Source organism: Hyalella azteca, unplaced genomic scaffold, assembly GCF_000764305.2.
Source record: "Hyalella azteca isolate HAZT.00-mixed unplaced genomic scaffold, Hazt_2.0.2 contig15428, whole genome shotgun sequence".
Taxonomy (NCBI): domain Eukaryota; kingdom Metazoa; phylum Arthropoda; class Malacostraca; order Amphipoda; family Hyalellidae; genus Hyalella; species Hyalella azteca.
Window position 1 is genome coordinate 13727 of NW_025945282.1, and position 24378 is coordinate 38104.

General features: G+C 37.1%; 2 protein-coding genes across 3 annotated transcripts in view; both read left to right on the top strand.

Annotated features, from left to right (window-relative positions):
* Window positions 1–14: 14 nt before the first annotated feature.
* LOC108682379 (mitotic spindle assembly checkpoint protein MAD2B) lies at window positions 15–3938 on the top strand. Of its 2 annotated transcripts, none has more exons than XM_018171534.2 (4): window positions 15–558; window positions 2521–2702; window positions 3085–3241; window positions 3406–3938. In XM_018171534.2, exons 1-4 carry the CDS (start codon window positions 436–438, stop codon window positions 3577–3579), a joined length of 636 nt encoding a protein of 211 aa, XP_018027023.1. In that variant the 5' UTR covers window positions 15–435; the 3' UTR covers window positions 3580–3938. The 2 variants fall into 2 exon arrangements, with proteins under 2 accessions (XP_018027023.1, XP_018027022.1); XM_018171533.2 differs by having other exon boundaries at window positions 19–764.
* Window positions 3939–14986: 11048 nt separating this feature from the next.
* Window positions 14987–24378, top strand: part of LOC108682377 (tyrosine-protein phosphatase non-receptor type 13) — a 39830-nt gene continuing 30438 nt past the window's right edge. Inside the window, exon 1 of the mRNA XM_018171527.2 lies at window positions 14987–17403. Within this exon, the coding sequence (XP_018027016.1) occupies window positions 15411–17403 (1993 nt within the window). The 5' untranslated portion in view covers window positions 14987–15410. The remainder of the gene's footprint in view (window positions 17404–24378) is intronic.

Consider the following 24378-nt stretch of genomic DNA (forward strand, 5'->3'; position numbering starts at 1 on the left):
ATAGCTATTAGTCACTCTCCATAACATTAGATTAAATGTCCTAACTTCTAATGTGTGGAGCTTATCGTAAAAATCTACAACAGCTTGCAAATACATGTAATCGTCCTAAGGACTGTAAAAACCTTTACGTTTCAGCGCACGGCGAGAAATTCTCAACAGAAGAACTTCAAGTTCACTGTAGAATTTCCTTCGGGAGTTGAGAAATTGAACTAATGCTGACGATACCCATTTTTCACGGCTGGAGCTTTTTGTTCGTATGTGACGTCACGGGCATTGACTAATCACCGAAATGCGTTCAAACCAGGCAACTAATCCGACATGGGAAATGGGAATGACGGATTTGTTTACGTTTCTCCATCTACTTGACGAAACAATAAAGCTGTACTGCAAGACTGAACTTCTTGTGGGTCAACCTTATATAGTTCAACTTCAACCATGACGTATACGGGTCAATCATCAATGATATGCTTACAAGCTTCTGAGATCTACAACCTCCAAAAACGGACAAGCCCCTTCACCAGACCAAGAGGTGCCGAATACTCAGCAAATCACAGCAGGGTATACATTTTAGCTATTTGAAATTCAGAACCATAATCTCTTATTAGATACGAATTTTGGTGAAAATGAAAGAATTAGATTACAGCATTTCTAGCAGTCTAATATCCGAGTTGCTTGAAGTTATTGTCCATCAGATCTTGTATACAAGAGAACTTTACCCACGCAATGCATTTCAGCAAAAAAGAAAATACAACATTCCTGTTCAGGTGGTTGAACATTTTCTGCATTATAAATTTTATTTAGGACCAATTTTTACATAAGAAGTTATTTATCTTCCAAAAATCAATCTATTAAATTGTATATTCTGTTCTACTTCTCCATGTATGAGGCTATGAGCAGTAATGAGCTGCACCTGCAAGCCTCAAGCCTGCAAGGTTTTATGCCTGCAGCACTATTATGACATTCGAGCCGCGAGATTTCATACCTACTGAAATTATATGATATTAGAGCCGCGATATTTCAGACAAAAATAGGACTTTTCCAGACTAGCTGCAGCACTCAGCAGGCTTCAGGCTTGCAGTTACAGCACAATAAATTTGACTGAAAAGTGATTTTGGAGCTGCTATATTTTTGTAATAAGTATAATTATTCCAACCCTATTCCTACCAATACCATTGCATTATTGGAAGCAACGAGCTCATAAAAAAGTGGCCTCAGTTAATAAATGGATGTTGGTCTTTGTTGGATATTGGATAATTTGGATTTATCGTTCACATTCAGTAACTTAGTTAGTAGTTACCACTGACAGTCCATCTTGTCCTTGTGATCTACTGATCAACTGATGTAATCATGTAACTGAGTGTGGGTGATCTTGATATGATGTAATGATGATATGAATTTATGAAATATTTCCAACCTGAGTTCTATGCAGGCTGCAGCAGGCCAGCAGCCAGCAGGCATCAACACAAGAGGCATGCACTATACACTAGTATACAGACGCACAGTATTCACACTAATATTATATCTTCACCCGGCAGGATTGGAATTTTCCTACTTGTTTCTGAAATCTTATGTCTCCAATCTGACAAATTTTTTATACAACTGAAATCTTGCAGCCCAATTGTGAATTCATCTGGATAGGAGGTAATTCATCTTGCAAAAATCTTGCAGTTCCAGAAATGGCCAGAAAGCTCTAGTTGTGGTCCTAAAGGTAGATGTTTTCTATGCTTGTATCTTCCTGTTACATTGCAATTTTCTCAGTGAGAATAATAAAAAATTAGCTAAATTTGGTAGAAAATTATCAATATTCTTAATTCTTATCATGCTAAAGTTAAATTTTTACTACTTTTTAAACTAAAATAGGAAATCCTGCAGATGCCATTTGTTAATCTGAGGTCTGAGGCTCTGAGCTAATAAAATGGGCAAAACGAGTGAAGCCTAAAGGACCCATAAAATGCCCAGAATTGCAGTCCTGCAGACAATTTCACAATTTGTTTAGTGCCAAAAAACACACATTTTTACCTACAATTTCTGAGAATCACCTGTGAAACAATTGTTGTTGTTGTTAATTGTTACCTTTGCTTTTTTTTGGAAAGATCTGTTTGATGTTCTAATTGGCCATGAATGAAGCTGACGAGGTTAGGCATGGTATATATCTATATCCTATAATTTTCCTAATGTTTATCCTATATCCTAATGTTTTGTCTATAAAATCTCTCAGTCATTTTCATGAATTATCCACATTGGAGTGAAGACTTTGTTGCAGTGGCAATACATGTTTAATTTTACAAAGAATGCTAGCATGTTGGTACTGTAATAATATCTTCTTCCATAATTCACATACCGTATATAAACAGTTAATTGATAAATTACATTTATACAGTGTGAGTTACCCAATACCCACCTCTAAATTCAACTTTGAATCCCTTGAATGGTATTATGTTTTGTATCAGTCATAGTTCTTTTGTTATACTTCTTTAATAATTTGTAATTATCTTGCTAATTTATTTCTTTTTTCATCAGATGTGCCTCCATCCTGGTGTTTGTGCTTACATACATGACATTGTGGAGGGAGCAAAGCCTCTGCTCCAAACTGGTTCTTTGAAAGCCCTTCAGTTGGTTGTGACAGCTCCTGACAATGGCAGGGCTTTGGAAAAGTTTGTTTTCAGACTGTCACAAAATAGTATCATTCCAGCTGACTTACGGTTGGTTCTTGTTAAACATATAAAAGTTTAATAAGATGTGAATTGACTTATGAGGGAAGATAAATTGAATTTATTTTCATTGATGTAATTTTTGTTTAGACTGGCATGATATTGTTGTTGGGTAGCTCATTAATACAGTATATTAGTTGTTGATACTCTTCAAAGGAACAATTGTGATCAATAAATGATTGAATCAAGCATTATATATTAGTTGTAGGTATTTAATTATTGATTTTTAACTGTATTCCTGATTCAAATGATGTTTCTCATTTCTAGTTACAATCTGATATTGCAAATGAAATCCATAATTCTCTAAAATGGTTTATCATTAATCTTGTTCCTAAATTATGGACTGAACTGAAAATTTGTTCTTGATACACAGGAAAGTTGAACTATCTCAATTGGAAGAAAGTTTCCGTGCCCTCTGTCTCAAGCTGAGCGTCAGTGACAACTTGCTGAAGCCACTTCCACCTCGGTGTTCATATAAGATTCTTCTTCAGTTACCTATGGAATCCTTGGGATCTCTCCACTCAAAACAGGTTATTTTGCTTTTGAATTGTTGGTAAATTTCATACATTGTAATTCTGTTTCTGAATTTAAATTATAACATTAGCCGTTGCCTTCAATATGATTTAATCAATAACTTGTTATACATTGGCTGTTTCTATGTACTAATTTTATCCACTCTTATCATCTCATCCAGGTTTCAGATGGTGCTGAACGAGCCTGGATTGCTGCTGAGCCTACTGATGACATGATTAATGTGCCTAAAGTGGTACCTCTAAAAGACTTGTCCTGTGAACTATGTTCCCTGCAGCTCTATGTTGAACAAACGACTGATGATTATGGCCATGTTGCTATAGCAGGTCCCAGCTGATTGTTCTTGAGTAATTCTTATCAAAGTTTCTCAAGGTATTCATACATAGCTTTCTATCATATATAGCTCTATAAAATAAATGCCAATATTAACATAAGTAGCATGGGTCTCTGGAACACTGCACCTCTGAGAAATCATTAATCATTCCCTTGAAACATCAAGTCTCTTGTCCTGATTAATTAAAAATAAGAAATTGTACTATCTGCTGCCACCAGAAACACTTGAGTAAGAAAGGTACATAAAAATATTTTTTGATGATCCAATTCATCAAACATTAAATGAAAAACAGTTTTACATTCAATGTTCAGTGATGTTATTTATTAACACGTTTTTCTTAACTCATCTTCGAGTTTGTTTGTTTGTGGATTTGTTTGTTGTTAACATTGACAACGAAAATTAGCCCACTTCTGATTGCTCTAGAGATTTGAAATTCGGCATGCAGGCTATTTTCGCCTAACAATTTCAGATACAATCATAAAAACGAGCAATTAGAGACCTAAATTAGCTTAATTGAGTAAAGTATATATATAGTATAAGTATATATAGTATAACATGTTGGCGCTGACGTTATAGACGAGCAGGCGCTGACGCTGCGTATCATCGATACGTACGTCAAGTTATACTTAACGTTTCATGTGTACTTAACGTTTCATGTGTAGCAACGGACTAAAAAGGAGAAAATAAAATACTTAAGAAAAAACTTTAAAAAAAAAAAGTTTTTCTTGTGGACTAAAAAGTAGAAATGAATTATGGCTCGCCCCAAAAAACGTGGGTCGGGCTTTACGTTCACCATCAAATTTCCAAAATTCGTGTGTTTGCTTTTCGCTTTAATCATAAATCTGCCAATAGACGTGGGTCGGGCTGTACGTTCACCATCAAATTCCCAAAATTCGTGTGTTGTGTGCTTTACGCTTTAATCATTAATCTGCCCGACACACGTTTTTTTGGGGCGAGCCATATTTATTTTCTACTTTTTAGTCCACGTAAAAAAGTATTTATAAATTTTTTTTTAAAGTATTTTTTTAGATATATTTAAATGAATATAAAATTGATGGACAAGTGGCGCCTAATTCTAGTCAAAAGAAAATAATAGAGGTGGAATATGCAGAATTACTTTAAAATTTTCTTGAATCCTAGTGATATTCATAAAGTTCTCAAAGTTGATCTGTGTCTTCAATTTACTCTTGAAAACTATATAGGTATGGTACCGTACTCGGAAATGGAACTCTCGGTTAAAACAACCATGCTCGAATTATAACAGAGCAGCGATTTCCGATGCTGTTTATTTTATTATTGTTACCTACTGTTTTTTATGTTTATTGTGAGCGTACACATGAATTTCTGGTGGATTTGTTCAGAAATATTCCCTCGTCCCTGGGGTTTCGTTCTAATTCCATTACATGGCCGGATTATTAAAAATAATTTGGAATTCTCTAGCCATGCTTAAACCAATGTATTATCTCGAGTACCTAGATGCAGAAGCGATGAAGCAGTTGTTTGTTGCTGTCGTGCGCCCAAACCTAAGAGTTTGGAAACGTCGTGTGGTCATCAAAGTTTGAAAAGGACAAAATTTAATTAAGTGTGTTCGAAGACGTGCAACAAGATTCCGGGCTTGAAAGGCAAGGCCTTTGAGGGAAGATTATGAAGCTTCCAAGCCTCAGTTATCGAAGTCTGCGTGGGGACCTCATTTAAGCATACAAGAATACTCATGGCTTATACAAGTTCCCAGAATGATTACTAGAATTCGAAACAAGAACCAACACCAGGGGCCACGGCTATAAGCTATAAATCTGCGTTGTAACACATCCATGCGACAACATTTCTTCTAACTTCGAGTCACCGACATGTGGAACAGCCTCCCTGATAGCATCTTTGACGCTCAGAGTATGAACGCCTTCAAGAACAGACTAGACGAAGCTATGCAGGAGCATATGTTCAGTCTTAAAATGCCTAGCAACTTAACGAACCAGGCAATAAGTCCAGCAGCTATCTCAATCAATCGTCAGTTATGTAAACGGGTTCCAAAGGCCGGATCTCTTGTGAATCAAGTCATGAAAAGTTCAAGAATCTGCAACAGGCCATGTACTTATTTCTTCAGTGCCGACACTTCTATTCTATTCTATGCCTCCTTGCTACGTGGCGCATGGGCCCCATATATTCCCACCAGTCATAACATAACATAGTGATGTCGGCGCTGAAGCGTAGGCCTGATGTGGCCTGTCGCCGATTCTTTTTCTTTTTTTCGTGCCTTGTTCACAGAAGATCTAAAATCGTGTCATTTGACCGGATCTTTTCATGACTGACGATAGTTTGAAGTAGCTACTAGACTTCCACCGGGTTCGATAAGGAGCTTGGCATTTCAAATCTGAACATATAGTTTTCCATAGCTTATCTAGTCTGTTCTAGTCATATGCGCAAACCCTCCATTCTCAAGCATTGTATTATTTAATTGTCCCCGCGAGACCATGAATAGCTAATATAAGTCGTAATGAGCGTGTTCAGACCTCTAATTTTGATTTCTATTATGAAATTTTGTTAAAGTGGCATATGGTTGAGAAAAATTTCGGTTATTGTAAGAAAGTGCGGATGGTTCATTGAGAACTCTTAAAGTGTTTTGTAGTTTTTGCAAACATTTTTTATGTACCAAATAAATGTTTTATATTCGCAAGCAATAACATTGTTCTGCAATGATGCCACCTATTTCCGCAATACAAAAATTTGTTGGACTTCATGTGTTATTTCTTCCCATCTCATTTATTACCTGCTAACGTTTCTCAATAAAAAATATGTTTTTTGCTGTTTACTGGTATAAATTATTGTGTACGAATAAAAGGAAATTTACAATCAAATGGTTTTTTATGTCACCCGTGTGAAGATTAAACGAAGTATTATATTTTGTGGGCCTACATTTTATGGCGTTGAAAAATAAATCCGTGAATAGTCAACCAACGATACTTGATACTTTTTACGTAGTGTGGCCAATTTCATTTAGGTAATTAAATAATAAATAGAATCTCCCCATCTGTTCATTGAAAAATATAAAAAGTTATATTATGATTGTTTTTAGAGAAAAACTAGATAATTAGTTTATATTTCATAGTGCACAACGTCTGTCTCAGAAACATTGATCGGTGAAAAGCTGTGATTCCTCGTATTCTTCGAACATCTACGTTGTTGAATATCTATCAACCGATCTAAAGTGATTGCTTGTAATAAAGCAATCACGCTAAACTTTAATTCAACTATCGCCGTTGACTCCTACGATTTCATTTTAATTTTCTCAACTCTCCACAGCCGTTATTTAAGATCATCGCGTTCCATGTTTTTGAATGGCAGAAATGATAGGAACTAACGATATTTAGCAAGAGTTAACATTAATAGTAATGAGAACCGATGACGTCATAGCAACAATACGTGCTGTGTTGTGGGGTTGTCATGACAACCACACGCGTTTGAGTTCTCGTGTAAGCGAGAATTTGCTAAATAAACATCTATCAAGTATTTGTAATACGTCGTGTATTAATCACCTTCACGATTGTAAGCATTATCGCGCTCACCATAAGAAAGCTTGATGCTCTTTACTAACAAGCATGATAGTTTGCGATAGTGCAGCTCCAGGTTATTTATTAATCAATGCTGGTCAGGCGCGCCAGAGATCATCAGTCGCTCTGTGTGCTGCAATACAGACCTATGCAGTGAATGTGTGCTTCAGTTATCGCTATATATTGCGAGACGTGGGTTGTGCTCTTGGTCGCCACTATGGGATTTTTATGTTGAGATATAGCATTTTCATCACACTAAGTATTTTTTTCAATATTAGCTAGTAGTATCTGAACGTGTATGTTAGTATTTTCAGTGATTATTGGAAACATTTAATGTAAAATTAGGCGTAAAATCGTGCTCAGCATATGACCTCGGATTTGGTCAAGACTGTACAAGGAATTTAATATTCATTGTTCTTGCCATACAATTAAATCACACGTATCATAGAAATACATGCAGCTTTTATCAATGCCTAAAATGCAAGCTTGCGGAATGTCCACGGCCGATGCGTTGAGATATTGCAAGCTCGCTGATAAAACAAGATGCAGGACATGACTCATAATTAGATTAAAATGATATAAGTCAGCTGACCAGGGGTATTGCGCCAGAAATATATTATTTTAGATTGTTAAAGTTAAAATGTGACTCGACTCATAAACTATTTGAGGGATGGCCTTTAACGAGCAAAAATTAATATTTTTCATAAGAGAATTATTGAAGGTATTGTTTTTTGAGAGAATGCCTGTGAATTACATAACTGAAATACTCTAGAGAACACTCAATCATCACCAATCTTTAATATAGATCACGTAAATGTGGCAAAGTGCTCATTGATAATCAACCTGCATTTTTTGTTCATTCTAGGGAAGTTTGGGACCGCTGCCCAGCGATCAATTATTGCTGTGTCTAATTTTTTAGACGAATATGTTTCATGACCTTTTAGGTTTCTTTTATTTTACAGTTAAGGTGGACAGTTTGTGTTCGTTATTTTCAATTGGCAATGGTGAATTTTATGCTTTTTAACAAAGTTTGAAGCAAATTCCGGGCTATTTACCCAGCGCTTTGGTGTTCATCGTGAATTATTGTGGGGTTAAATTTCCTAACCTTCGTAATGGATCATACTTTGAACAACGACCGGTCGATTCCTACTTCAAAGACACACGACACTCCTGATTATGATGACTCCTTGCAAGCTCTTCAAGGATCGTTAAGCTGCGGGATTGAATTTGATACTAACTGTGACGAAAATACTTCCTCAAATTCCGTTCCGTGTTTCCCACTGGAATCGCCACGAGGAAAAATTGCACGTTTCGTCGATTCTAAGCAAGCAGGCTTTCGTCAGGAAACTCGACCATGGCAACAACAGCACATCGGAAGCTACGACAGTCTGTCTAACATGATTTATTTCGGTAACATGTCCATCGAAGAAAAACATTTTATGCAACCTGGCTCCAGAACAGACATCCATTCGGCTGCTGAAATGCGCGACGAGGTCCCGGTACCAAGTTTTGTGGATTACGATTTACCGGGACCTTTGGGAGATGATAGATTGGCCGAGCAAGCAAAGTTCCACGAAATTTTAGACGAGCGACGAACACAGGCAATAATTACTGAAGAAAAATGCCATAGAAATAAAAACAAAGTGAACTCTAGCAGCGAAAACAACATTGAAACTCAACAAACATGCAGTTTTCCCTCGCAAAGCCGTTGTGATTTCCAAAGAATTCATGATAGCGAACCGAAAGATTTATGTGATCCTGAAACGCATTTATTAAATCTACATCATGACTCGTCCAGTTTCCAGACGAACGCCCCCTCGGCGTCGAATCATGACTTCACTCTGATCACAGAATCAGAATTAATGAAATGCAATGGAAAAGCACCAGAACCCAAAATCAGTGACCAAAACGCTGCTCTGTCGCACCTTCCAGCAGCCTTTATCAGGAAAAACCTTCACACCGCAATTCTGTTAGAAGAAGCTATGCCAAATTCCAGCCTCACCAATCTAGAACATCCATCATACCTTCTAAGCTTCAGGAAAGATTCAAAAGGAAACGTCTTTGATGATCATCAAACCCGTGCTGATCTCATAAGGTTATCTATGGAACAAACGAAACCATCATCTTCGAATGAAAATCAATTAAAATCTGGCACAACAAATCCAGCTTGCATGAAACCGGTTATAGTAAGGAGCCAAGAAAAAAAATTCGTGAAGAAAACTGATTTAGGACAAGGAACGGAAACAGAAATAAATGGAAGCAAAATTCCATCAAACAGCAACCCATTCAAATCAAAAGGAATATATAGTACATGTGAAGTAAAGCAGAAAGTTACTCGTGCCTTATCTCGTTCTGATATTATTGGACGTGATGATGATAATCGATGTTTATTTCGACCTACGAGATCGATTCAGAGCAGCCGTTCATGTCCCTCTCTCGATGATAGGCCACAAGAAACGGGCTTTATCAATTTTGTGAGCCGCCCTAACATGCTCTATAATCAAGAAGTTGCATCTCTTGCCTCTAAAGTCGGCGATGACTGTCCAATCCAGAGGAATAAAATAAGTTTTGAATTAAAAGACCGGAAGGCCATTTCAGTGGAAGAATTTGAATCGAAAGAAGAAAATTTTCTCAGCGAAGAATCCAACAAGGGCGTTGTGGAATGTGCAGATCAAAGTACTCATGGGGATCTGAAAAAGAGACATCATGGAAACATGTACTCCTCTGCTGATAGTTTCCCTTCTCAAGATGATGACAGTGACTGTGTTAGCTACGGAGACCGTAATTGTAAAACCAACGACAACGATTCTCAACAAGTGTTTCCATTGGAGACGGATGAACGAATGTTTCCTGCTCTGGTAGCGCGATTGGCAAGCACCGAAACTGCAACACGCAGGTCATTATCCACGGCTGAAAACTTTGAGGATGATAATTCCCAAATGGACATTGAAGACAGAGAGGCACCTGGAGTTTTCCAGGATGTGTACATCTCTCTGTCAGAGGAAGCTGCCACACAACTGAAAGATGTTGCTAAGAATAACAGGTTATTTGATTCACTTGAAAATGCAGAAAAGAATGTCGTTGAAATGGGGCAGACGTACGTTACCAAGCACTATGATACATCCGCTGCACAAATTACATCTAAAAATAATGACAATGACATAATAGAGGTGGGTAAAATTTCACTGTTATACTCTGAAAATAAAAGAGCTTGCTTCGACAAGATAACTAACATCAAGTTTAAGGCAGAATATTCTAATGACAGTAGTTCCGTACCTCACAGTGATCTACTAATTACGGACCAACCTCACGCAGTAAATGCTGACCGTGCAATCAATTCCTTGCCTCCATATCTCAATAACGAAATTCATTCCACACTCTCTGTTCATTCTCTTGTTCAAAATAAAAATCCCGTTACAATTGACTCAACTATCACGCTTGCTGGAGCCGAAGAACTTATTTTTAGTTCACGGGATGCTCGACGTTCCGGCGTCATTTCTGCATCCTGCGCAGACCGACTCTACTACCTTACACAAAATCTTGTATTATCTTCTTCAAGTGGCGGGGAAGTTTTAAAGTCCATGCAAAAATACAGCTTTGTTGAGAACATACAAAACAGCTGTGAAATATGCAGCAACGATAGATCTTTCAGAAATTCTTCATCAAAGTCTGATGCTCTGAAAAATTGCAATGATTCCGTGTGTAGTCCGAATGACTTGTTACTTGATAAATTATCAAGCAATCAAGAAGGCGGCCGGAAAAATTCGCAGCACTTATCCGAAGATTCTGAATTGAAAACGCCATTAAATAACCTCATTAACGAAGAGAAACGCGATGTTTCCAAGGATTCGGTAATGGGACCAAGTCATGTGGACAATAATTCGATGGCTGTTCACAAATCAGGTACGTCGAACGGTGTCCATTTATAGTACTGTAACATTCTGAGATCTATTTCATGTAATAGTCTTTTGCTTGATAATTTAATTATCATTATCATGAGGCTTTTTGGAGTGAAGTTGGCATTATTCGAATTTCAGTTTTACTGTGAACTTTTCTGTATGTTTGTTTTATAAATACATTTTCAAGTTTTCCTAAATTAATGTGTGGATATGTGCGCCTGCTCATTTATCATTTCGACCTTCGAAACTGATTTAATCAGGCTTCGATAGAGCCTGATTTAATGATCACAGTACGTTTTGTAAATGTATTAAAATAGTAAATATGGTAAAATAGTAAATATATTGTAATAATAAATATATTAAAATAGTAAATATGTTTTGAAATAGTATATATATATATATATTCTCAACCTAAATTTCAGGTTATCTTGGTGCCATGTACTTCGGTATAGAAGATGCAAGCAGTTCAGAATGCGACTCAGGTTCGGATGAAGAAGTCGAACTTTTTACTGGAGCACCGTCAGGATGCAATAAGGGCTGTACATTCCAGACCCAGCTTTCAAATGAAAATATCACCAACTTCTATGAGGATGATAAAGCTGTTAACAGAATCACAACAGATTTTGACAAAATTAGTGTAGAAGCACAATCGGAATCAGTGCGAACGACAGTTTTTCCCTTCTATGAAAAGGCTGACGTGCCAAGGGTTCTTACCCCAGATGAATGTTCCGCGTTTAAGAATGTGTTAGCGCAGGAAAATTCTGCGTATTTGGATGGGATCGTGAGTGGTAATAGTTTCCAAGAAAGTCGCTACAACTCAAGTTTAATGCCTTCGACTCATCATGGATTGCTAATCAGCGATTCATCATTGTGGCAAGGTAAGTAAAAGAATCAGAATGTGGTGACCATGCGTAAATCAAAAAGATAATAATTATATGAAATAATTCACAATAAGATTCAGCCTGCATTTTATGAGTGGCAAGTTATTTAACAGAACTTTCAATTTTGTACCATATGTTGAAAAAAAATAACGAAAAATGCAGCGACGAAACGTTCGTGTGATAGAATAAATGACTCTTGATTCTTTCAATTGGGGTGCCCAAAATTAAATAATACTGGGACTCCTAAACTGGTTTTACATCCAAATGCAATATTGAATATTTTGTTGGCATTTAAGTGAGGCTCGGTTAGCACATTGCATAAAATATGTACAACTAGAATTTATCATTTGACATAACAATCTTTATAACGGATTGCCTTATCGGAGTGTCGGCACATCCGGGACGGTGATCGTAGCCCATGTTTCTATTTATAAACAAAAATAAACAAAATTATAATTAAGAAGCAATATTTTTCATGGCCATAGGCAGTTGATTTACTGTTCATTCGATTTTATTTCGTGCGCTGTACTAATTATTAAAACTTATGACAATTGGAGGTCTAAGCAACGTAATATATTCTAAAAAAAAACAACATGCATATTTTTTGCCATTAGTATGGATGCACTTTTCAACTAGCTTCACAATTAATCAGAGAAATCTGCTGCAAGGTAGATATTTTGATCGAAGTTAAGTCTCTTAATTATTACATTTATTTAACAGCATACACTTGTATTAATATCAATAGCGCAGTATTTGTTTCCTTTATATATTGATGAACGATAACAAACAGCATATAAGCTTAATTTATCGTAAGACAATAAAAGTCGAATACTCACTTTAATCAACACTAAATATTAGCAATTACCATGAACTCCCCGGATAGACATCTGATAAAGAATGCGTGGAAATTAAAAGCGCGTGAAAATAAATCATAAGATCGTAGGTCGTGATCAACTTTGAGGAAGCGAACACAAATTGATCAGGAATCTGTGAGAAACAGCACATGCAGCTGCGCTGGCGCGCTGCCCAGCCCCGCCCCTTCGTGGTACCTCGCTTCAGTGTTACCAACCACAGAAAGTTCTGTATCTCTGCTACCTTTTCCTAACGTCAAGAAATTTTCAACCATTTCTGAAACTTCAATAAAATATTGAGTTGGATAAATTTTTATTATGTTGGTCGAGGAGTAAGGAAATGAATGTGAAATTTTGTCAGCTAGCTAATTAAACTTCTATCAAAATTCCCTTACACAAAAATATTGACACCGTATGAAAATTGTTAATAGGTTGCATTTTTCATTATTTAAAAGTTCTAAAAGTAATATATCAGTAGATAATGTGCTTTGATTTGAAAAGTGCGTATGAACTCATACTATTTAAGATTGTACTTTAATTTTACTAAATCACATAGGCTGTGGGATGACAATTTCATGAATGAAATGTGGGATGAATGTGGGATGACAATTTCTGAAGTTTATTGAAAAAACTCTGTGGTTTCATGAAAAGTTGTAAGCTATAACCTCGAGTCGGCAATACTATTTCTGCGTCAGTCTTGCCACTGCAGCGCGCGTCGCTCGCACGAGCCTCTGTCAGCTCAGTGCATGCGGTCCTCGGGCAAGAGATTGATTCTTTCTCGCGAATTCGGTTAATTCATTTAACTTAATAATGTGTGTGGAAAACAATAGCATACACATAAAGATCCGTCCGCGTGGGTTCAATCGTTATGATACCGCTGACTACTGGAATTTTGAGCAATAATATGAAGAATATATATTCAGATAGGTCGGAAAAATTTTTTTAGTAATGAATTCTGAGAAGTTCAAACGTTAAGGATGAAAGTTTATAAACAAGAGAAAAGTTATAAGAAAATATCATGTTGTAAATATTTCGTTGGTGCAGGTAGCGCGAAGTTTGCAAAATATAGGCATATATAAAAGCACGAAAATTGAATCTGTTTCAGTAACTGGTGAAAACGTTCGATTTTACGTTAGAAAAATAAGCACTGCGACAGCATTAAATCGAACTCAATGTGCCTATTCTGAGGCACTGTTTTAATTTATATTGAACTCAAACAGATTTATTATTCGTATTCCCTAGTTCGTATCAACGATCATGACGTTTGCAAACGTCTTTGCGAAAATTGTGATGTATGACTGGACTAAATTTCAGTAAAATTATTTCTATTTTTTATAAATTCATGTAGTTTGTATCCATTGCATCATTTCGCGTACGAATTAAATTAGTGAAACTTCAACCAGAAAAAAACTTCTCCCCTCAGAAATTGAAGCTCCTACCGTATTTTTTACATCGCTGAAATGGCAATATCTTTTTATGTTATTCAAGTAATTTTGCTATTTTATAACATGCTGAACATTTCCCTCCAATATTGTGATTTTTCTTGTGAATGATTCTTTTTCCTTGTACCTAAATGCTCAATTTCACATGGTCTGACATAGATTGATACAAGATCAATTGTGTCATATGTTCTGATACAATTATCTTTTGTATATAATCATAGTTCTATGTCAGAGGGAAAAAATTAAAACTTACGATTATCAAACCCCATTTCTTAATAAACAAGCCTTATTTCATGATTTTCCTATCGTTTTGGATTGTCAATCTATAGGCAGAGCTGGGCAGCGCAACTTTGAAATGTAGCGGCCGCTACCGCTACCACTAAATGCAATTGTAGCGGGCGCTACCGCTACCGCTACAATTGCTTAAACGTAGCGCGCTACTGCCCACCTCTGGACTAACAACTAACATGTTGACACTAGTAACAGGCTGAGGTTGACAACATTACATTTACACCGAAATCTATCGTACAGTTTTGTTCTCTAATTTTAATTATGTATATATCATGCTGGTTTTTAAATAATATTTAATACTATTAAGTAAAATCTAAAGGCCTTATCTGTAAATGTAGCGGTAAAACCTCGTATCGCTACTCAAATATGTAGCGGGCGCTACCGCTACCGCTGCAATTGATTAAATGTAGCGCCGCTACCGCTACCGCTACTGAAAGTGTAGCGGCCGCTACATGTAGCGCGCTACTGCCCACCTCTGTCTATGGGTTTGTAAATGTTGTGCAGGGATTTCAGCTCTACCGAATTAAGATATACGCAATAACATGAATATATATAGGTTCAATGTGCACTTGGTGATTTCAGTTGCTTATTCCAATGATTTACGATCCGAAAGTTCAGAGAAGTTTATTTCTTAATTATATCGAATGTAATAATCGCGAGTTTGATTGAATTGTCCTATTGCATACAAGTTTCAATATCAGCTAGAAATTCATATCCAGCGTAGTTTTCATGTCTTGTTGAATTTTGGCTGTACGAGAAACTTGAAGTTATCGAAAAAAACTTCATTGGATTCAGTGAAGATAAATACATCATTGAAATTGCGGTGTACTAACCTAATATTGCAAATCTTGGATCAATTTTAAAGATTATGACAATAATTTCAGTGGATGAGTGAAACAATCACAATTATCGTATACTAAGTAAGATGGTCGGCCAGATGTTGCTGGAGGACGAGTACGTCATAAATGTCAAGGTGCGGCGGCCAATCGATGGCCCGTGTCCTCCACCGCCGACGTTCACCGTCGCCTGTCACGACGCAAGAACTTCTGAGTTTGATGTCACAGATTACCGCGACCTGCAACGTGGCTTACTTCCTCACGACAAGTTTGCCCTTCCTGCTACCGAATACATTGGAGCCTTCACAATAGGTCCCGACAAACAGGACAAGGTCGGTTTCAACGGCAACTCACTGAAGCCCATAGAATGGAAGACTCAATACGCTCCTCCAGAAGACCAATGGGACTTCAAAAAGCACACAAGTGTTACGATGAGGCCAGGAAATCGGAAGATTTACACTGAAGATTCATCACAAGAAAAATGCTTGAAAGATCCACCCGACAGTGGGGCACTTCGCTCGCTGCCACAGGTCAAAGTTTACGGAGATGACATGAGCCTTATAGCCACTAACGTCTTTAAAGCTCCGCCTAAGGATCAAGAATCAAAGCCCAGTCAGACAGGGTCACTATACGTCGAAAGAATTGCAGATCATTGTAAGTCGACCAGCGGGGAACTTTACGTTCCTCCAGTACAGGAAGCTAAGCTCAAGGATAGTAAGATTGGACAGGCAGCCATGAGAGGGAACTCTCGTAGAACAGAATCTGAAAGAATTCTTGCTAAAATGAATAAGAAATCATTCCCTTCCATTGTCCAGAAACCACTTAATCCACAAGCCAGAGAAAATTTGAGTTGCATTCTTGAAAATGAAGTCGTTAATGGCAAAAATGAGATGTACGAATCTTACCCTCGACTGTCTCTCCCATACAACGCTCCGGCTGAGAAAGCTCCTTTAAAGTTTCCAACACCTCAAGAATGCACGCGGCATCCATGTCCTCGTTGGAATCAACTGAACAATTCAGTTCACTTGTCTCAGTCATCTACACTTTTCCCCACAACTCCTGCTGGAAAAACACGTCACCAATCTTTCAACGTTCCTCCATCTCGCTCAGATTCATCGAGCAGCCTTCCCACCAATCTGACTGACTGTCAACCGCATTACTCCTCAGTTTTCCCAGGAATGTCTTGCCAACTTGGATCATCGAATTCTTTCACATTTCATAACGGACATTGGGAACAGGAGTCGACTGATGAAGAATACAGCGAAGGAATCGAGTTTTTTCGTACGCCGAATTCTATGAGGAACCGGTCTCCTTCTTCCCGTAATGATCACTCAGAGCTTCCAATTCTGCCGTCGATGGGCGGTCAACCTCCGGGAGAGCAAAGTAGGTTTCATGATCGTCGATCCCCTTTTGACCATAAACATTCAACGCCTGACAACTACATGAGAAATAAGTTTGACCATGCGTCTCTACTGTCAGCAAGTAACGCTGAACAGTCTTACTTTGACGGCGAATACGCAATATCTAGCGCTACTGTCAGTGACAGTAGTCCCGAGAGGTGTGTTGAAAGCTCTCTGCATGGTAAGCCCCAAAGGTACTGCGAAAAGTCTTTTTCTTTTGATAACCATCATTACTTTGTTCAACCGACCAATCAAAGTCATAAAAATCCATATACAGAATCGAGGAATACACCAACTGGCTCAATTCTTGGAAGAAATGCAAAATACGGTTTACCAGAATATTATCAGAAGTCTGAATCGATGATCGACTTGGATCATGAAAAGACCAAGTCACCGCAGCACATTCGTTTCGCCAACCAAGGTGCAGTAGGACTTGGTCAGAAAGAGAACTTTTCTCGGAACAAAACGTCACGCGGCAAAGCGTGTGATTTATTTTTACTAGAACCTGTGCCTGCACGAAGTTGTTACTCAGGAGGACCTTTGCCACGTATATCTCTTATGGCACCAGCTGGCAGTGCGCATCAGCAGCTGGCACAGAATCACCATCTGCCTCCCACACGGACATATTTCCCTAAAGATGTATACCGCCAGCGCTGCGCGGAGTCACGAGTCAGGTTCCAAGGTTAGTGGAACTTTGTGTGAAATCACGCCTAACCGAATTATTAATGTAGCGCTAGACCATTTCTAAAACTGATTTGAAAGTGTGAATTGAATAGATCGGTGAGCTGTTTTTCTGCAAACTAATTGATTGCTTTATAGCAAGAATACAATTAAACCAAAGTAATACATAGTTTATTTGGTAGATGGGATAAAACATCAATGTTCATAATTTTTCTATCTGTTAATCTTGCAATAAGCGGGCTATACTTTTTCCATAGTATCACTTCGAAATTGAACAAATTTCACGCAATTCAATTGAAAACTTTCATATATTGCATAATTAGAATGAAATAATATAAGTACGGGATTGTTTTTCTGTAATTAAAGCAATCAAGTATATCTATTTTTAATCATTTAAGGGTCTTTCTTGACGATGAATTACAAGAAAAAAACAACTTGTTACGAAATACGAGCGTGATCTGCAGCCTGTACAGTTCATTAACATCGATGACAGGAGGCATCCGCGCCATGATATTATGCACTACACAAATATTCATCTCAGGTGATCAATTCCCTTTTGTTTTCTTGATCATTCTTAAAAGAAATCTTATGAAAAATATAGACTTTCAGATGAGGTTTTACTGTCTTTACTGTTAATTTGATTGGACTTCTATAGGATGAGGTGGCTCCAGTGCAATCACTGCGCTATTCTTGGCAGCGTGGTGCTGAAAGCAGTTCCGCTTCACCTGCAATGAAACTTTGCTGCTGAAGTCTGCAGTTCACAGCGAGCAGAATCATCGAATTTGTTGATTAGTTCCGCATAACTGATATCGTATGCTGGCATATGCGAATGAGGCCGTGTATTATTAACTATTGTAATGTAGCAACGAACTATACTCTTAAGTCCTGTGTTAAATTTCATCTTGTTCATTTAAAATCACTTATGTTCAAGATCCAATCAAATAGTTCTGAATGCAATTATTAGCTTTTTCACTTACTAGGAATTGAATTCTTACTCTTTATTCGTTACTCCCTGCATTTCAAAGCCATTGCATTCGTAACTTGGAAAATATATTTCTTTATTGGTTCCAATTTGTTTGTGGAACTTGATTCCGTTTTTCCGTTTTTGTGTCCAACTATTTTTTTACCTTTCTTGAATTTTCAGAGCGGAAAATGTTCAAATTTCTCTTATAATTTCAAATTAAACATTTTTCGAATTGTTATCTCTGCATCTTTGCGCAAACAAATCCATATTTCCAAAAATTTTGAGTTCTCGGTCAAAACTCGCGTTGTGGCATGTACAAATTCCTGTACCTGACATTGTTGCTGCCGTTATAACTTCCATTCTGGCCGTGATTGGCCAATTTTTGCCGGTAGCTATGCTACAAAATATCAACTTCTCGACGCAATGATTCCCGGAACGCAGTGTCCCTTGATTATTCCGGCGAGTTTGGTGCGGATACCAACCGTGCCAGGGTTATGGTTAAAGTTACCGGATGCTCGCGAACAAATTACGAAAATTATGCCAAAACTCTATTGAGTTCCATGGCTTGGTAGAAATTTCATCCTCCGTGGATTTGATTAAAAATTTTGTGCACCTTTTCTCATATTAAAAGCTATTGGTAAATGGCCTTCCGTCGTAAGGAGTTAACCAGGCACATATTCGCTGTCAAATATAGTTACAAGGCTAATAATCTTTCTAGATGGTTTCATTTTTTAACGGTAGAATTTTCATTGGAATTATGCAAAATAAATCACTTAACTGAAGGGCTTGCGTTCTTTAGATATCTTACAATCTGGTTTGCCTCATAGTTAAATAATTATTTCAATATTTATTGTCCTATGAATAACACGCGTAAAATGAGGCTGCCCTGCCTGTACCCAAACATTAGTAGCAATCACCGTAGAGTTTCTGAGTTACGATTAGAAAATTATTTTAAGGGAGACTGTATTTGATTTTTACTTATGAGTTAATGTGAGTAATGATGTTTGACTTGATACCTGTTTGATACCTGATGTTTCATGAAATACACGGTCAATAAGCTCCAGAAAAACGCATCTTCTATCACTGGCATCCTCTAACTAAAGAATCTAAAGGGAATTATTTGCAAGGAGTATCACTTCGCCAAGAGATACATGACATTTTTAATCGTTAATAAAAAATCATTTTTAAGGAAAATGAATTGAATTTAAATAGTTTCATAAAATTATTATTCGAACTAACAGTCATAACTTACATTTTTGATTGGATTATTGTGCCTTGTGCCCATCTAAAGGATAAAAAATACTTGAATCATAATCATCATTAACTGATGGATTTGAAGTGCTTTTAGCAACTGCTTGGAAGACAAAATTGATGTTGACAAGGCTCAGAGAATTAGGGTAATCAGGAGGTTGATGCAGGAAAGATTTTACAAATTTATTCGGTCGTTATAGAAGGTGAGTGACAGGAATTACGGAGGACTGGCCGGCAAAATCAGAAGCCAAGAGAAGCAGCTAATAAAGAAAAAAATACATGAATGAATATTGAGGTGCTCTTCATGTATACGTGAAAGCCATAGGTTAATTCACAAAACACACAAGGAAACCTGGCAACCCTTTGTGAGCGCTTCTTCTTTTGAAAAACTCTTCTGATTCTCAATTAGGCTCTGGCTTGCGATGTTTCCATACATTTAGGAGAGCGATTTTGAGCTAATTAATTAATGAGTTACGGAATAATATTGATTATATGAGTTACGGAATGATATTATTTTGTTACTACCAGAGCATAAAACTATTACAAAATTGTTGGAAAAATTATTGATATGATTAACTGGCTTACGACGCTGATTACATTTACTTTTATTTAGTCTATTTGACGTAGATCGTAAGCCAGGATTCACAAGTAACGTACTACCTAATTAAGGGATTAAAATATATAGGAACGCTGCCTCAATCTAAAATCTCTTGAATCACTACAGATGTGACAAATTAGAATTTTCAATTATTGCGAAATCATCTATTGTGATTCATTCTGAATCCAGAACGAACCTCCATCAGACAACACTATACCAGAGCCGCGCTCATAAATTGCTGCAATGAACATCCGACATCTGGCAACACTCGACTAAAACAGCGCTGTAAAATTACATCAATTATCCGCTTATATATGGCAACATTAGACAAACCTATAAAATTAATTTATTTATGGTGCGGTGGCGCCAGGTTACGATGTAAGCCTCTTAAAATAATACATGGACTTTCGAATTCTCCATGGAATTAAGTTTCATTGTCATTTAAAGTTAAACTAATTATTTTTAAAAAGAAGACTTTTTAAACCCCATTTTAACCTAAAATTATTGTCATCTAACTACCGTTTCGGAGTTCGAAGGAAATTTCCATAAATAAGTAAACATTCTCAACTAGATCAAACCAGAAAAATTAGATCTCTATTTCAACCCTATGCCCTGTTATGCTACGCTGAATGATTCCACAATTAAATAGAATTCCAGACTCGTGTAATATCCATTCACGATATGTTGTCTGGGCACGCGCTCGTATTGCCTTCATATATATAACCATCGAACGAACGTACTAACATACCCCTCTGCCGCAATCACATGTTTAATAGTTTATTTTGTGATCATATATTCTTGTATTCGTCAATATTTATGACTATGCGTTGACAGATGCTAGTCGCCGTCCGCATTTCAACCACAAATTAAAATTTGACTGATCATGAGCTAGAATATGAGGATTTTGAGCTTCCAAGCTTCTGTTATCGACGTATGCGTGGTGACCTCATTGAAGTTTTCAACTATATTCATGGTTTATACAAGATCCCAGAAGGATTACTGGAATTTGAAACAAGAACCAACAGCCATGGGCTATAACTCCTATAAGCCTATAAACTGAAAAAACTGCTTGCAACTCATCGACGCTACAACATTTCTTCTCGCTTCGAGTCACCGACATGTGGAATAGCCTCTCTGATTTGAATTTTCATGTACTATCGAAAGCCTAATTCGCCGACTGGAGAAAAACAATAAGAAAATTGTTAATAAGAAATACCCTCTGGTACGCGATGAAACCCGATTTATAGAACAACTTCTGCCGTACTACATCAATGTTCATCTATTATTCATGAAGCTTTTCGAAATTCTGCAATATCATCAATAAGTGAAACTATCGTTCATGTTGTAAAAAAATATAACTGAGTACTCACTGCAGTGAGTGACAGAGAGCTCATTTTCTCGTCGACGAAAACTTGAAGTCACGGACTCACGGACGGACAGACAGACGGACATGCCGAGCACAATAGCGCCTTTTTAGCGCATTCTCTCATTTATGGAAAAAATGCACTATTGTGCTCGCCATGTCCATCCGTCCGTCTGTCTGTCTGTCCGTCCGTCCATGACTTCACGTTTTCGTCGACGAGAAAATGCGTTCTCTGTCACTCACTGCATTGAGTACCGAGTTATATTTTTTTCCATAAATGAGAAAATGCGCTAATCATTGATTGAACGAAAACTTCGAGGTATTTATTGTTTTGTTGAATTTCAACTGAATTTGCAGCGAAAAAGAATTAACTTTACAATAAAAAAATCAGTGTTTTGTGGGTAGAGCCCTTCATTTAGAAAAGTTTGATTGAAAAAAATGTCATTTTACAACACTTCTCTTTAACTTCACTTGTTGTTTCTTGCTTGTTTGTTTGTTTGTTTGTCTGCTACAAATCTTATAATCGAAATTTAACAAACTTCTACTTTTCCTATTGATCTGAAATTCTGCACACTTGCGTAAAGTTGGAGACAATGCGTAAAGTTGGAGACAATCAATTGACAAAATCAATAATTTCAAAAATAATTTTTTTAATATTAAAAAAATTCGAAAAAATTATTTTGTGTGCTACAAATCTTATAATCAATATTTAACACACTTCTACCTGTCCAATCGATCTGAAATTTGCACACTTGCGTAAAGTCGGAGAAAATGCTTGAATCAACTGACAAAATAAATAATTTTGAAACTTCAACTTTTTTTTATTTGAAAACAAAATTAAAAAAATTAATTTTCTTTACTATTTCAAAATAAAATTGAAATTCATTGTACATGTGTAACATCGGAAACACTGGATTCTTTAGAAGTGTTGTCTTTAAAAAGTAATTTTTAAACGCATATTATTTATTTATAACTCTTTTAGAGTATAGTTTCTCTAGCTGTCTAGAAATGGGCACAATAATAAGGTCAACAACTCTGAAAGTTCCACCAACTGAGAGGTGTTTAAAATCCGGCGACACGTTTGGCTCATCACTGAGCATATTTTTTATTAGACAAGCTACATAGAAAGAACAGAATACTGACGCAATGATTTGAGAAAATTCCAGAATCCCATTAGGCCTACGGAGGCCGCGAGTTCTTCAAGTGACCACACGCAGGTGTTGTTGGGTTGAGTCGCGGTATCACGGATACAAGACGAATTCCTTGCATACCTTGATCTTTCTTTGCTATAAATGAAGGTTTTGCTCTATGAACGGCGTGAGCCGTCCTTAGCACTATAGGAACGAAGAAACTGTCCCTCGGAGGCGGGGGCGTAGAGGTCTATAAGGACAGGGTGGAGGGCTTAGTTTTTTATCACTGCAGGAAAACTAAATATTTATGATCATACTTAGGTTAATAGTGACTGGTTGGATGATTAAGTATTCAAACAAATAGTCATTTTACATTATATTGAATTTCTTCGCGTTAGGAAAAAATAATAATAATTTTAGTGATTGAACATGAGATTATTTATAGTGGCTTAACAATATTTTAGGGGGGTTTTGATGGATTTTTTTCTGCGGAATGAATAACGTGAAGGAATTTTTATGTCATGGTGAAGAACATGTTAATGCATATAATATATAGCACACAAGGAGGTTTCAGATATACCACTGAGCTCTAAATGCTGCTTCGATATAGATAAGAACACGGAGGAATGTCCTTCAAGTTGAACAAAATAAAAATTACTGTTGCCACTTATACCATCATTACAGATACTGCGTTCATGGTTATGTTTTGCGTCATCAGCTTGTAAAACAGCTGAAAACAGTAAATGTGCATGGATAGGCAGGTCACGAAGTAGTCGCTGCAAAAGCGCGTGTTTAGTTTTTCCTCTTGCACCTCATAGGCTCATTCCAGTCAGTGTGATACTGGCAGCTGTGAGTGAAGGTGTGGTGTTATTTTCGCTCCCTCTCGGCCTGGAACGGGATGGGAGCCACCGAGCAAAAACGTGTTTAGCTGCGCGAGGAAATGCATCTTATTCGATCTCTTGATCACCCACTCACTGCGTGTCTTGTGCTGGCGTTACGTTACAGGATTAGTTTTTTTTCTTGTTTTATAGTCTTGTACATAATTAGATTTTTATTGTATAATGTGCTTCGTTTAATGTTTTTCGTTTCTGTTTAAGCCTGCATTGGGTTAGGAACCTGTGAGGTAAGTGCCGTTGTCACAGTCGATTGACGCTCGCCCGCGCGTACCTACCTACATGCTGGGGCCATTCGCCAAGTAGACCAAAAATACTTGTCTGGTTATGGACTGTGGTCAATGACTCAATGATGATTATAAACTTCAAGTGTGATAACTCAATATTATCTTACAGTAAAGCTTCTTAAGCCTATATATTCAACACCTTAACGATAAGTGTTTCTTATGATAGCCTAAATGCGACCTGTACTACACCAACTAAGTTCGAGCGTTGAGGTATAAAATGATACGAAGTTAAATCTCGAATATCGACAAAGTGATGATGAAAATGATGATAAAACATTTTTTTCAGAACGACCTTTTATTGCCTAAATTCAAATTAGTATTAGTAATTCACTAATTCCCGCATTACCTAGCTATAAATCGGGAAGTGAATCCGTACTGGGCCACTGGCAGGATTGGGGGCGACTTATTGAACAGGTAACATAAGAACTGAATTTGCACACTCTTTTTCCGCACCAGTGGAACCTTCTTTTAACTTTCGTCTCTTAAGTTC

What these genes read in the sequence shown, in the direction of transcription:
- LOC108682379 (XM_018171533.2), top strand. Translation starts at nt 624, where the DNA reads ATGAAAGAATTAGATTACAGCATTTCTAGCAGTCTAATATCCGAGTTG. An exon ending in ATCATTCCAGCTGACTTACG is followed by an intron (nt 2,703 to 3,084) that starts GTTGGTTCTTGT and finishes CTTGATACACAG; the next exon opens with GAAAGTTGAACTATCTCAAT. An exon ending in GATCTCTCCACTCAAAACAG is followed by an intron (nt 3,242 to 3,405) that starts GTTATTTTGCTT and finishes CATCTCATCCAG; the next exon opens with GTTTCAGATGGTGCTGAACG.